General features: G+C 49.7%; 1 protein-coding gene across 1 annotated transcript in view; it reads left to right on the top strand.

The window, feature by feature from the left end:
• Window positions 1-15,446, top strand: part of LOC144770986 (putative cation-transporting ATPase 13A4) — a 722,230-nt gene that overhangs the window by 223,345 nt on the left and 483,439 nt on the right. The window contains exon 2 of the mRNA XM_078655855.1: window positions 11,475-11,648. Within this exon, the coding sequence (XP_078511981.1) occupies window positions 11,475-11,648 (174 nt within the window). The remainder of the gene's footprint in view (window positions 1-11,474; window positions 11,649-15,446) is intronic.

Here is a 15,446-nt window from a genome sequence, read left to right as displayed (position 1 = left end):
AAGTGCATGTTCTGTGGCATAATGGGGCACTACGAAAAGGTGTGCTGGAAGAAAGCAGGCCGCAACACGGTGAAGTATGTGGACCAAGACCAGGAAGACACGGAGGAGAGCAGGCAGGAGGAAGAGGACAGAGTGCTGTGTATAGAGGATCAAGTGCTGGGTGTGGACATCCGAATATCGAACAAACCACAGTGCGACATGACGATAGGTGGAGTACAGATAAGCATTGTGGCGGACTCGGGTTCACCGTATACAATTGTCCAGAGAGCAGTTTGGAATGAGAAGTTCAAGCCTCATTTGGGACCAAAATTTGAACCTCCCAACATTAGGCCTGATTCGTACATAGGTGAACGTATCCCTATGGTGGGGTACCGATTGTTAAAATTTGAATTCAGCGGACAGAATGCGGAATGTAAACTATATGTAGCAGAAAAGGGCCCATCGGTCCTGGGTTGGATGGATCAAGGAGACCTGGGCATAAAACTGGACCCCGGAGGAGCTATACAGGTGTTAATGATGGCGCCGGAACAATGGCCGGACCTAGAGAAACTGCAGAAGGACTTCCCAAAAGTGTTTGGCGGGAAAGTCGGGAAGCTGGAAAAGTTCACGCACAGGATAGTTCTCAAGGACGATGCCACATCGGTATCACACAAAGTACGCAACGTCCCCATTGCAGTGAGAGAAGCAGTGCAACAGGAGTTGCGGGAGCTGGAGAAGAACGGAATTATTGAACCTATAACGTGCACGGAGTGGCTGGCGCCTCTGGTGGTAGTAATGAAGCCCAACGGCAAGGTCCGGCTGTGTGTGGGCCTGCGCGAACTGAACAAAGGAATCGTGGTGGAAAAGTTCCTGTTACCCCGCATAGAGGAAATGCTAGCCAAGACCAAGGGTATAAAATGGTACTCCACCATTGATTTAACATCGGCATATCACCAAATAGTGCTACACCCAGAGAGTAGAAAGTTCACATCGTTCATAACACCCTTTGGGTGTTACCAATTCTGCAGAATGCCTTTCGGACTTGGAGCGGCCGTCTTCCAGAAACTCGTGCACCGTCTCTTCAAAGACATGAAAGGAGTCCAATACTTCCAGGATGATATCCTGGTGATGGGAAGAGACCGGGGAGACCATGACACCAAATTGGCCAAGGTGTTGAACGTGCTGGAAGAAAAAGGCTTGACGGCAGAGTGGGAGAAGTGCCGTCTAGGGATGGCTTCAGTAACCTACCTTGGACACGAAAAAAGAATAATGTGAAGGCCATCTGTGAAGCACCACCTCCCTCCAGTAAGGAAGAAGTCAGATTGTTTTTAGGGATGGCTGAGTACTACAGTAAGTTCGTACAACACTTTGCCACCAAGACTCATCACATGAGACAACTCACGAGAGAAAAAACAGCATTCATATGGACGGAAGAAACGCAGAGGGAGTTCGAAAGCACAAAAAGGAGGTCAGTCAGGCCATACCCCTGCAAGGGTATGACCCACACGGACAAACGATATTGACGACTGAAGCCAGTGACAAAGGATTGGGAGCAGTCCAAATGCAAGAAAGGGGCAGTGGAATGGTGGAAACATTAAGCTTCGCCTCCAGAGCCCTGACAGATACAGAAAAGAAGTTCAGTGTCATCGAAAAGGAAATGCCAGTTCTTGTGGGGCACGAGGTTCCAACTGAAGACCGACCACAAACCCCTGGTGAAGGTTCTCACGTCCAGTGGACATGCAAGCGCCACCCCTAGGATAGCCAAGATGACCCTGAAGCAATTGGAGTACCGATATGACGTAGAGTACATTCCGGGAAGTAAGAACAAGGTGGCAGACTATCTGAGTAGAGCCGCTGCAATGGAGGAAGTCACCGAAGGGATGGAAGCGAACAAAAAGATGGTGTCTTTGACGGAAGACCCGGAAAAGGTAATAAGCAATCAAGAGTGGATGGAAGCATACAGAGAGGACCAGAACATCCAAGGGGTGATGGAACACATCGTGGGCGGATGACCCAAGAAACGGCATCTGTGGGGGACATCAGGAAATTCTATGAAGTAAGAGAGGAATTGTCTTTAGATGACAAGGGAGCGTTCCTATACAGAGGAGATAAGGTGGTGCCCCCCGTGGGGCTAATTCCCAGGTTGTTAGCGATACTGCATGAGGGCCATCTAGGTATCGTCAAAACCAAGTTGAGAGCCAAACAAGGAAACTGGTGGCCAGGCATGGACCTACAAACAGAACGACAAGAACGAGAGTGTGACCAATGCCAGCGAGCAGATAAGACGATGACGCTATTGAGGCCAGCCCTGGGAAAATTCTCCACCTCAAAGAATCCTTGGCAGGAGCTCTCTATAGACATATTGGGACCTATATTGGATGACCAAGGACTCCTAAATATATATGCGCCATAGTGGACAGATACTCCAAATGGCCCGAAGTACATATTCAAGAGGAAATGGACACTGATACAATACTCAAGTTCCTCACCGCGACCTTTCTAAGGGAAGGCATTCCCAAGTCAATATTAAGTGACAATGGCCCCAAGTTCACGTCAGAAAAATGGCTCAAATATATGGAGAGAAATGGAATTACATCGAAACACACGTCCATATATCATCCGGCTGGAAATGGACAAGTGGAACGCTTTAACAGAGTATTAAAAATGTAAATGTAAATTGATACTTGTATAGTGCACTACTCACCCGCAAGGGTCTCAAGGCGCTTGTACGAATACCGCTGTAGAACCCATCCTGGTTTTCCCTGTGAGGTGTCCACTCCTGTGCACCCCCAAGGTGGAGGCCAGGCATCCTTAGCTTTGTGGGGGCCGTTGTGGAGATTAAGCAAGCTATTGCCCAGAGTTGCAGAGTGGGACTCCATGATTGGAATAGGCACAGAGGCGAGAATTATCAAGTCCGTGGAATTTTTGAGCCAAAGACCCGCCGAGGCGGGGAATTGAACCCTGGTCTCGGGCTAGACCTCTGCATCAGGGTCTGCCGCTCTAACCATTGAGCCACACTCTCCACTTAATGGGATCCATCCAGGCAGCCATCTTGATGGGGAAGGACTGGAAAAAGGAGATCTTACATATGATATGGGCCTATCCTATCACACCTACGGGTACAGGGTACAGCCCCTTCCGAATTCGGAGAGGCAGAGATCCGTTCACAAGGGATAATCTGGCCTGGAAGGAGAAGACGGTGACAAGTAAATGGTCTCCTGCCGTGGTGCAGAACAACCTTGAAAGAGCTTAATCCATTTATACAGAACACTACAATAAGAGGAAGAATGTAAAAGACACGTCCTTGGAGGAAGGAGAATGGTTTAAGGTCAAGCTTAGCGGTGTGAGCAGCGCGAGCTAGGCGCTGAATGAGAGAGGTGATTTCGTGCAAGCTGGCAGCAGCTGGGTGACGTGTAAACTGCGAGACTTTCTTTTTTAAACTGTGTTATAATTGCTGAGACTCATTTGGAGCTTCATAATTAATTTTTTTAATTCTGTGTTTGAAGTCGAGTGACAGATTTCCTACACATTGCATTTACACTCTGTCTCCCCCTGCACTTACCTGGTCGGTCCCCGTTCCGTCACGGCTGTTGTGCCGCTTGAACGGAGGGACGCGACTCCTCCCCCTCTGAGCGTCTCATATCCGGGTTGTCGCCCATCAAGGTAGATGAGAACGAGACCCCGCAGCAGACGGGTGCAGCGGGCGCGCCAAAGGCAAGCCCGTCTACGCCCGGAATACGGCCTCGGCCAGTTATGCTGCTCGGTCTGGGAGTGACATTGGTAGGATCACTTGGACAGGTGAGTACCTGTTGTCTTTTAGGCCGACACTGCCATGTAGAGCCGCTAGGGCTGATTTATCTAAAGATACCCTATCTCAGGTATGCTTGCATTGTGGGGTGACCCTCGGGACACACAAACCTAAATTCCCAGTTGGCCCTTTGACCTGCAGTTTCAAAGCTGGCCTGCTGAACTGCAGATCGCTACCAAAACATGCGGAGGACATTTGGCTACTGCTGGAAAGTGCAGAGTGGGACGCCCTGTTTCTGACAGAAACATGGCTGAATGATCATAATATGACCGCCATTTCCTTAGCTGTGCCTCCAGGCTTTAAAATGTGTCTCTCTAATCGAGATGAAAATAGAAGGGGTGGAGGTGTGGCCTTCATTCTTAAGGACCAGTACAAACTCACATCTTCACACCGACCGCGATTGCAGGGGTGGAAGGTTTGCACTTCTGTTTTCAAATCTCCCCTCAATAATCCTTGGCAGGCTTTGTCATCTATCGACCCCCGGTCTGTTCAGAGGAGAATTCTACTGCGCTTATGGACATTATTGTCCAACACTCCCTCCTCCACCCGCACTTTTCAGTAGTGGGGGATTTTAATGTACATGCTGATAGAGCCTACTGCCCCCAGGCGGAGCAGCTAATCTCCACGCTAAGTGCGGCCAATCTGGTACTCTTGACCACTGGACCCACGCACAGAGCAGGTCACACTCTTGATCTAATATTCTCCAACATCAGGGATATGTCAGTGGAGGATCCACGGCCATTGCTGTGGACAGACCCCGCTCTTGTTCCTTTTACCATTTTGGCACTGGGAGAGAGGATGGGGGGTGGAAAACACTCGGTTTTGCAGAGACAGTGGAAAAACTTGAGACCTGAAACTATCGGCCCAGCCTTAGCACGGAACCCTCCGCCCCTAACCGCCAACACAAATGTTGATGCCAATGCTGTGAATAAATGGATCAATGACATGGTGGAGGATGTTGCCCCTGTTAAACGAGCAATGTCACGGAGGGAATCTCCCTCGGCCCCCTGGTTCTCAGAGGAACTAAAGGCAAAAAAATCAGCCTGTAAAAGATTGGAACGGCTGTGGAGGGCAAACTATTGTGAACTGGCAAGTGCCTGCTACCGGGAAGCCATTTGAGCACTTCACAAATCAATAAGAAAGGCTAAAAAACATTATTTTACCACCTCCATTCAGCAAGCAGATCATTCAAGCAAAGAAGTTTTTAAAATAGTGCAGTTTAAACCTAGATGTATCGAGACAGAGGTTGTCCCTTCGGTAGCACTCTGTGATAGTATCTCGGAATTTTTTGATAACAAAATTAAAAAAGTTTATAATTCATTCTCCTTACCAAGATCCACGGAAAAAGAGGATAGGGATGAGGCTAGCCACCCTCTGATGTTTCTATGTCAATTCCAGACGATCTCGCTACCTGAGGCCCTGCAAGAAATAAAAAGGTGTAATCCGGGTCTCCTGATGACCCCTGTCCACCCAAGCTCTGGAGTCTGATGGCTGAGTTAATTGCGCCCGTCCTCCAACATGTGTGGAATACATCGATTTCCTCGGGAGTGTTTCCGGATTGTTGGAAACATGCCACATTGCTTCCTCTGAAAAAGAAAGCAAATGGAGATCCAGAGGATCTTAGCAATTTGCGACCAATCTCACAATGGGCAGCTCCTGGCAAAATGTTGGAGAAACTGGTCCAACGACAACTAAATAAGTTTGTGGAGGAAAATAATATTCTGCATGAAACCCAATCGGGCTTCAGGGCAGGTTTCAGTACTGAGACCGCCCTGATCGAGGTGGCCGAGTCAGTTAGGTGGTCGTTGGATTCAGGGGCATCTGCTATGCTGGTGCTCCTGGATCTATTGGCCGCCTTTGACACGGTTGACCACGGATGGCTTCTGCATCGATTGACGGAGGTAGGACTACAAGACCAGGCGCTCGGCCGGCTTCACTCCTATTTGTCTAATAGGTCCCAGAAGGTAGCATTGGGAACCTTTGTGTCCAAAGCTAGGTGCCTGGACTGTGGTGTACCACAAGGCTCGGCACTCAGCCCGCTGCTTTTTAATATTTACCTAGCTCCACTTTTTACTTTAATTTCTAACTGGGGTGTCACGGCAATTTCATATGCCGATGACACCCAGTTAGTTTTCCCCTATTCAGAGGCATCAGAGGCAGCATTTGCTAACTTTAAGGGCTGTCTTCGCGACGTGGCCTGTTGGATGAACACTAATAAGTTGAGGCTGAATGCCGGAAAAACCGAGGTGCTTTTCTTTGGGAAAGGCCCTCACCCTTCTGCGGAGCTCTGGTGGCCAACAGAGATGGGCACGGCACCTACCCCCAGTACTAAGGCTAAAAACCTGGGAGTACAGTGGGATGATAACTTATCCTTTCTGCCCCACATTCAACAGGTGGTCGGAGGATGTTTAAGTAAATTGAGAAACTTACGGAAATTTCTCCGGCTTTTGCCGGAGGGATGCCGTAAAACGGTAATCCATGCTATGGTCACCTCAAGGCTGGATTATGCCAACGGTTTATACCTAGGCCTCCCGAAATACCTGATTCAACGGCTACAAACCGTTCAAAATGCGGCTGCGAGACTGGTAACGCATATTCCATTTAAGCTACATGTCTCTCCGCATTTGGTTAGATTACACTGGCTTCCGGTAGTTAGCAGAATTAAATTTAAGGCCCTAACCCTGGCATTTAGAGCCTTACTCGGAACCTGTCCCCACTACCTTAAGGCCCGTCTTCCCAGATATACTCAGTCGAGACATCTCCGCTCTAACTCCATGCTCCAACTCTGTGACCCTCGAGCTAGGCGTGCTAGGATAGGGGACAGGAACTTCTCTGCCAGCGTGACGAAGTTATGGTGACCATCCCGAGATCCCCGAAGGAGGTCGCTCCCCTTGCTGCTTGCTGCTGGTATCGTAGCGCTGATCACACCGCCTGTGCCTGTGCATTATTTACTGAACAGCTATCACGGTTTTATGTAACTAGCGCTGCTCGCGCTGCTTGTGCCTCTAATTGCTGGAAATTGGCTATTTTTGCGCTGCTCGCGCTGCTTGTGCCTCTAATTGTTGGAAATTGATTATTTTGGAGCTGCTCGTGCTGCTTGTGCCAGAGCCCCGACTAAGAGCACTGTTTAAGATTTAAATATTAATTTTGCTGCCTGTGTTGTGCCCTAACTCATCGCGCTCGCATATTGGATTGCAGCCATCTTGTTGTTGTTGCGATGACCCCCAGCCCGGCTCTCCGCCCCGCTCCCCGCCTCCAAGATCATCCTCCCTCGCCCCTCGCCCCTCCCACTATCCTTATATGACAGATGCATTTAGAAGCAGCGTCCACGTGCAGCGGTCGCGCCCCATGCGCGCCGAAGGTGCGCCAAAGGTAAGCCCGTCTATGCCCGTCCGCGCCTGGACCGCGCCCACCGCCAGACCCCCTGGCCCCCGCCATTCCCAACCCACTAAAACCACATATGATGCCGCAACTCTCCACGCCCTCAACCCCGGACGCACACCACAATGCTGCCAAGCCACCCCAGGTCGTACCCACGGCCCATTCGCCTGCCTCTCCTGCAAGTACAACTGCTTCAAGACCCTCACCAAACCCACTCCCTCCACACACAACTCCGACTCCAACCGCCTGAAGTGCATCCTGCTTAACACCCGCTCGGTCCACAAACACGCCACTGAACTCTGGGACCTACTCGACACTGCGTCACCGGACATCGCCTTCCTCACAGAAACATGGATGAACACATCATCAGCACCCGACATCGCCATAGCCATACCGGACGCTTACAAGATTATCCGAAAAGACCGCACCAACCAAACAGGAGGTGGCGTCGCCATCATCCACAGAAACACCATCAAAATCACGACCAGCTCCGACGATAATCTTGCAACCGCCGAACATCTCCACTTCCAGATCCACACCGACCCCAGGACAACACTTAGAGGCACCCTCATCTACAGGCCTCCAGGCACCCGCACTCAATTCTGCGATGACATCACGGACTTCATCAGCCCACATGCCCTCGCCTCCGAGAACTACATTCTACTGGGAGACCTCAACTACCACCTTGAAAACAAACACGACAGCAACACCACCACCCTTCTAGACAACCTGACCAACCTCGGACTCAAACAACTTGTTGACACCCCCACCCATGCTGCCGGACACACACTCAACCCTATCTTCACTTCCAGCAAGCATATCACCTTCGATCGCACCACAGCTCTCCATTGGACGGACCACAGCTGTGTTCACTTCAGCTACAAAACCACCCTGAACCACAACCGCCAACAACCTATCCCTCGAAGAAACTGGAACAAAATCACCTCCGACCAACTCCTCACATCACTCAACCAAAACCCTCCCACCCTCTCACTGGACCCAAACCAAGCGGCCACCAATCTCAAACAATTGATCACCCTCAGTGCGGACGAATTAGCACCCCTGAAAAAGCACCAGATCAAATCAGCCAACAAAAAGGCTCCCTGGTTCAACGATGACCTTAAAAAATCCAAAAAGCTATGCCGCACCCTGGAGAAAACATGGAGAAAAAACCCAACCACCGGCAACATGGTCACCCTCAAGGCAGCCACCTGCAAACACCACCAACTGATTCGATCCGCCAAAAAATCAGCATTCAAGGATCGTCTCGACAACAACTCTCACAACAGCAAGGAACTCTTCAACATCGTCAAAGAATTCACCAACCCCACCGCAGCATCTAACGACATCACTCCCTCCCAAGACCTTTGCGATGCGCTATCCTCCTTCTTCCATAACAAAATAGCCGACATCCACAACAGCTTCAAGAATACCCCCAGCGATCAGCCCTCCCCACTCCCCTCAGATCCTCCTCTGCCAACTAACATCCTTAGCAATTGGAACCCAATCACCACTGAAGATACCACCCGCCTAATGAACTCAATCCATTCTGGCTCGCCAACCGACCCCTGCCCCCACTACATCTTCAACAAAGCTGACTCCATCATCGCACCCCATCTCCGTGACATCATCAACTGCTCGTTCAACTCTGCCACCTTTCCAGATAGCTGGAAACACGCCGAACTCAGCGCCCTTCTGAAGAAGCCCACAGCAGACCCCTCGTAACTCAAAAACTACCGACCCATATCCCTCCTCCCATTCCCGGCCAAAGTAATTGAGAAAGCCGTCAATAGCCAACTCGCCGCATTCCTTGAATCCAACAACTCCCTCGACCCATCTCAATCTGGGTTTCGAGCCAAACACAGCACCGAAATCGCCCTCATCGCAGCGACTGACGACATCCGAACACTACTTGACAACGGAGAAACCGTGGCCCTCATTCTACTCGACCTCTCCGCCGCTTTCGACACAGTCTGCCACAGCACCCTTATACAACACCTCAGCAACATCGGCATACAAGGAAAAGCCCTGGACTGGATCATCTCATTCCTCGCTGGGAGAACTCAAAGAGTTCGACTTCCCCCATTCACCTCAGAGGCCACTGAAGTCATCTGTGGCGTACCACAAGGATCTTCACTCAGTCCCACCCTCTTCAACGTTTACATGAGTCCTCTCGCCTCCATTCCGCGTCAACACAACCTCAACATCATCTCTTACGCCGACGACACCCAGTTAATCCTGTCCCTCACCAAAGACCCCAAAACAGCCAAAACCAATCTTCACGAAGGCATGAAAGAAGTAGCTGAATGGATGAAACATAGCCACCTAAAACTCAACTCAGACAAAACCGAGGTGCTCATCCTAGGATCTTCCCCCTCTGCCTGGGACGACTCTTGGTGGCCCTCCACACTGGGCACAGCACCCACTCCCACAGACCATGCACGTAACCTTGGCTTCATCCTAGACTCCTCTCTCTCGATGTCCAGACAAGTTAACGCAGTCTCATCCTCCTGCTTCAACGTACTTCGCATTCTCAAAAAGATCTTCCGCTGGATCCCCCTCGAGACAAGAAAGACTGTCACCCACGCACTGGTCACGAGTCGACAGGATTATGGAAACACCCTCTACGCCGAAATCACAGCAAAATTACAGAAAAAACTCCAACGCATCCAAAACGCATCAGCGAGACTCATATTAGACGTCCCTCGCCGAGATCACATCTCCGGACATCTAAAAGACCTCCACTGGCTCCCCGTCAGCAAAAGAATTACTTTCCGCCTTCTCACCCACGCACACAAAGCCCTCTACAATCTAGGACCCGAATGCCTCAACACTCGACTGTCCTTCTACAAACCCACCCGCCAACTTAGATCGTCCAATCAAGCCCTCGCCGCAGTCCCGCGCATCCGAAGATCCACCATGGGTGGCAGATCATTCTCATTCCTTGCTGCCAAGACCTGGAACTTACTCCCCACTCACCTCCGCCTTACTCATAACCACATCGCCTTCAGAAAAGAACTTAAAACATGGCTATTCGACAAATAACGATTCCCTCCCCAAGCGCCATGAGACCCTCTGGGTGAGTAGTGCGCTATACAAATGCTTGAACTTGAACTTGAACATGGAACACTCTACCGCTGGCTATACAGTTGGCACCATCTGAAGCCACCTTCAGGAAGCTACTGAAAACGTGTCTCTTTGAGTAAGGAGTGTCCTTTCCCTCCTCCGCATTATGCGTTTGCCTGCACTGCACACTTAGCGCCGGGACACCTCCGCCGAGGTAACTGCACGCGCTCAACAAAACTCGGTATTATTATTATTATTATTATTACAGAAGAAAGGTGACAGCAAATACAGCCGACCCTTACAAGTAAAAGAAGTATATGACTGGGCTGCATTGCTCAGTGATGGAAATGTGTGGTCCCAGGATCAGATGGCCTGATGTAATAAGATCTTACAATGGTTCCCTGAAGATCGGGAACAAGTGGCAGCAGGTCAAAGGACACTGGAGAATGACAATTCGATACAGGAAGGATATATGGAAGTTGCAGAACCAGAGATGGAGCCAGGAGATGGCGGAAGTCCCAGAGCAGAGGTACAACTTCGAGAGGAGAGAGAGTCTCCCGGCAGAGTGAGCCCGTGTACCCAAGAAGGTAGAGAGATGGGGTCCACGGTGGTCAGCGGGAGAGAAGTGACGTCCACCCCGGTAAGACGTACCAGGGGGAATAGATTGATTGTGAGGCCTTCTAGGTTCCGGGACTTTGAGTTGGGAGAAGGAAAGTAAACAACCGCTACAGACTGCCTCTTCCCAATTGATACAAAAGGGGGAGATATGTAGTGTTGCGGTCTAGTGTTCACGCTACGCGGTGACGTAGCATGAACGGCGACCATTTTAGGTTCGCGCTGTGAGAGCGCAAGTCTGGTGCCGGAGCTGCTGGTGAGAAGCAGCATGCTCGGTGCTCTCTGTGAAATATATAATCTATAAATAAAGCAGCTATCCCACCACCCACAGCGTCCTGTCTTCTTTACAGGAAACCACAACCTTACATGTACGTCAGCTAAAGAAGCTGCTCATGTACTGTACATGTCGATCAAAGTATGTAGGTGTTAAGTCACTCCTGCAAATGTTGCTCAGTTCAATACCTGAGGGTGAAAAGTGCTGTGCTGCAAGTATTGGGCATGCCAGAAAATGTGCAACTACACAGAGATCAACAATGTTCACTATATTCAATGTCTATGAAGTGGATAAGGTGCCTCAATAAAGTCAGTTTCTTTAATGCTCCATGTTTATGCTTTTACTTCACAGGAAATGTTTGGATACAAGACACGCCCCTGCCGAAGGGTGTTGTGCATCATTGGTCACGTCCTGTCCCTTGGCCTTCTTCTCTTTCTGTTCTACTGGAAGCCGGAGTGGGAGGTGTGGGCGAGCTGTGCGCCATCCACCTTGGAAGACGCGGATGTCATGTTACTGAGGACCACGGTAAGGGGCCTTGGTTGTTGAGATGGGTCGGATTACAGAAGTGCACAATGCAAGCCGGCATTCTTGGGCAATAGCATGTATGTTAGAGATGCATGGGACTTTGCAGACTGCAACGGAGACCTAAGCTAGGGACATTGTAGGAATCATTTACACAAAGGCACCATGTGCATAGGTGGTGGGTTCTTATGCTACCAGATGTCATTTGCTTTGAAGAGGTGAATTTTCTGGACCGGTTGGAAAACATGGCGGCCGCTGGTTAGGGTGGTGCGTGCATCTGTGACAGACCTCTCCCAGCCCCGCTGTAGTTTTTTCGTTGCCGGCACTTCCGGCCGCATCAGAGTCATGTAGGACGCGGTAGGTGGGGGTAGATACAGTTTTGACCCCCCCCCCCCGGAGCTGTGCCACTGTGTTTTTGCTTTCGACCCTGCATTACCCCGGCGTTGATGTGTTTTGGAGCCTGCCTCTCTCTCGCGGTGGAAGGAGGCAGCCGTGGAGCTGAGGCGCGGCCGCAGGGCGGCGGCTCGCGGGCTCCTCAGAGGTGGTGTACGGGGAGAGAGCGGAGAAGGGGGAGCGACGGCCCACTCAACATTTCCCATATTTCGTCCCTCGGAGTCCGAGGGAGGCATCAAGGGTGGCGCGGCGGTGAAGAGGAAGGAGAAAGAGGCTGCAGGGGCAGCCCGTGGATTCCCTGCATCACTTGGGAGTGAATCAGCCGAGAGTGGAAGTAATGTGGGGGCACGGTTGGAGGTACAAAGGGTGCTGAGTTTGTGAAGCCCAGAAAACCCAATAAGCCTACATCTGAAAAGCAGGGGGCAACAAGCAGAAGGCGAGGGAAGGGCCCCAGAAGTAGCGCTTCCACGGAGAGTCAAGGGGGAGAAGACAGGAAGGAAGACCTGAACCGCACCCCAAAGAGACAAAGCGAGGTGGGGCTGAGGCTGACTCTGTGGAGAAGGACGAGGGAGTGGTTGAGGTTAACAGAGTCAGGGACAGAGCTGGTGAACCAGGGGTCCAAAGTAAGAGGTCGGTCCAAGCGCTCCATAGTCGGTGCCAGTTCCCAGTAATGGGGCAAATGTAAAAACAAGTGCCCAATAACCAGTGTAACCCGTATTACACCCTCTTTGCGTTCTTATTTTAAAGCATTGCCCCAGGTACTGGATATACTTCCAGTTCCAGTTACAGCGGCTGTCAGTGGCACCCCCAAAGGGATCAAGGGGAGCACGGTGGAGTCTTCCCCCCCACCTTTAAGTGACTCTAATATTACCCAGGAGACTGAGAGCATTAACCCGGAAGACGCAATGGAGGTCTCACGGCCAGTAGTCGATCTCCGGGAGGCTAGTCGTCTTGAGGAGGCCACTGAGGAAGCCAAATCGGCCTGTGAAGGCCCAACGGTTGGGGAGAAGGGGGAAGGTGGCCCAATTGAGGCGCTTTTGACAGCAATGAGGGAAGAGATAAGGAGTGGTTTCATGGTCTCAAAAATCAACCAGAATGAGATCAGGGTGGCTTGTGAAACCCTTGAGAAGAAGGTAGATGGCCTCTACGAAAGAAAAGAGTCCTTGGAGGGCTCGGTGGGGGTGCTAAAAGCAAGTCTGGAGTCAGCAGAGACTAAGATTCAATGACTACGGAGAGAGGGGGACGCCATGAAGGAAAGGGTTGAATCTTTAGAAAACTACTCACGAAGGAATAATCTCCGACTTTTGAAGATCCCAGAGGGGAAGGAGGGTGGAGACATTAAGGCATTTGTGGTCTTACTATTAAAGAACGCCCTGAATCTGGATGAAACAACTGAAGTACTAGAGAGGGATATCCAGAGGATACATAGAGATCCTTTCCGCCTCAACCCCGGGAGAGTGAAACCGAGAAAGATCTTGGTCAACTTCCTTACATACGCTCTAAAGGAAAAAATTCTGAACCTCGCATTGAAGGCTAAGTCCCTAAAGGCCCCAGACTTCTCTTTTGAAGTCCGGTCAGATCTATCTAAAACCACCTTAGATCGACAGTGGAGCTTGGCCAGAAAATGGAGAAGTTTAGAGCTGTAGGGTAACAGTACAGATGCGGTTCCCCGCCTTCTTGAGGGTGATGTACAACAATAAAATGTATAACATCCGATCCCCTCTAGAGGCTGATGAATTAATAGAGTCCATCAGCGAGCGCTCGCGGGGGGGAAGTTAATACGTTGCTGCCTTTAGTCTGAGATTCTTCCACTGTATTAGGTTGGACCCCTAACTCTTTTGGGAGGCGTTTAGCGTTCACTGAATAAGGTTTTACACACTCATAAATAAACAAGGGAAAAAAATATAGGAAAAGAGGTAATGAAACAAAAACGACCCCTTTAAAAAAAAAAAAAAAAAGAAGAAGGGGTACTCATCTAAACTAAATGTTATAATAAGAGAAATACAAAAAAAAAAGGGAATGTATAAAAACACAAATTCACTACTAAACCAACTTTTTTTCACATTAGGGGGAGACTGGATCTCTTTTCTCACTACACCTATGTTTTTTTTCTGGAGCGACTCAGCCCTGAATGTTTTGTTCAGCTGGCACTCTTATACAGGCTAAGCGGTGTGGGAGGGTGGGTCTGTCTGAAGACGCAAACCTGGCTATCCATCTGGCCAGTGTGAGTGAGGTAGGGTTTTCTAGAGGAGGGAGGTGGGGGGGCACGAGGTGGGGGGAAAAAAAGGTAAACTGTCCTCTTAAGTCTGTCCTCGTTAAGTTTGCTATGTCTAATAGGTTCCTTAAACGCCCCACTAGTGATTATTTCCAGGCTAAGAGATGTCAGCAGCTACATCCAAGGGTAGTTGGCCTTTTAGGTGGGTGGGTGGGAGGGGGTAGGATACCGATATGACCTTGTTGCAGGTCTTATCCTGGAATGTCAATGGCCTGCGTGTGAGGGGTAGGAGACATAGAATTTTACAATATTTGAGAGACTCCCCCGCGCAGATCATTGTCATCCAGGAGACGCACCAACTCAAAAATGAAGTAAATGACATGCTGAAAAAGCAGAAGTGGGTGGATAAGTTCCTATGCACCGATCATAACGCTAATATAAGAGGGATCCTCATTATTTTTAAAAAGCAGGCCAATGTTCAGATTCTGGAGCATAAGGAAGACCTGAGTGGAAGATGGCTATTAACAAAAATTGCAACAGGTGGCTGGACTTACATTTTAGTGGGCTATTACGGCCCGAATTAAGATGATCCAATATACTTGAATAGGATTCAGAACCACCTGATTACATCTCAAGACCCGATTATCTGGGTTGGAGACTTCAATATAGTCCTAAATCCCAAGCTTGATAAGTCACCTAATTCCAGAGCAATGATACAATCCAAATCAAGGCAAATCCTGATATCGATAATGACAACCTTGGGTTTAGCTGACCTATGGAGGGAGAGGGCGGGCAACAAACTGGGTGTCTCCTTTCAGAATTTTAAATATAAACATAAGTCGAGAATCGATTACGCACTCTTTAGCTATAATCTTAAAGATGCATTGAAGGAGTTGGTATACCTTCCCTCCCACTTGTCCGACCACTCAGCCATCCTTTTTACCTTAAAACAGGGTCAGAAGATCAGACATATCTCTTGGTCCTTTGACCGGACGATTCTGCTAGAATGTGGAAAAGTAAATTTTGCCATGTTCTGTGTCCCTACGTGTTCCCCATCTTATGTTATGTGTGCATGATTAATATGCATATGTATTCCCCATGTTTGATTAAAGACGCAATTACAGTTGTGTCCATCTCTAGTATGCCAGTTTCCAGTTCTCGTGAAAGCTACGAGTATCAGGCCTATGTAAGGT

This window comes from Lissotriton helveticus, chromosome 7 (genome assembly GCF_964261635.1).
Source record: "Lissotriton helveticus chromosome 7, aLisHel1.1, whole genome shotgun sequence".
Lineage (NCBI taxonomy): Eukaryota > Metazoa > Chordata > Amphibia > Caudata > Salamandridae > Lissotriton > Lissotriton helveticus.
Note: the sequence above shows the minus strand (reverse complement) of the source record. Positions and strands in the feature narration are given on the sequence as shown.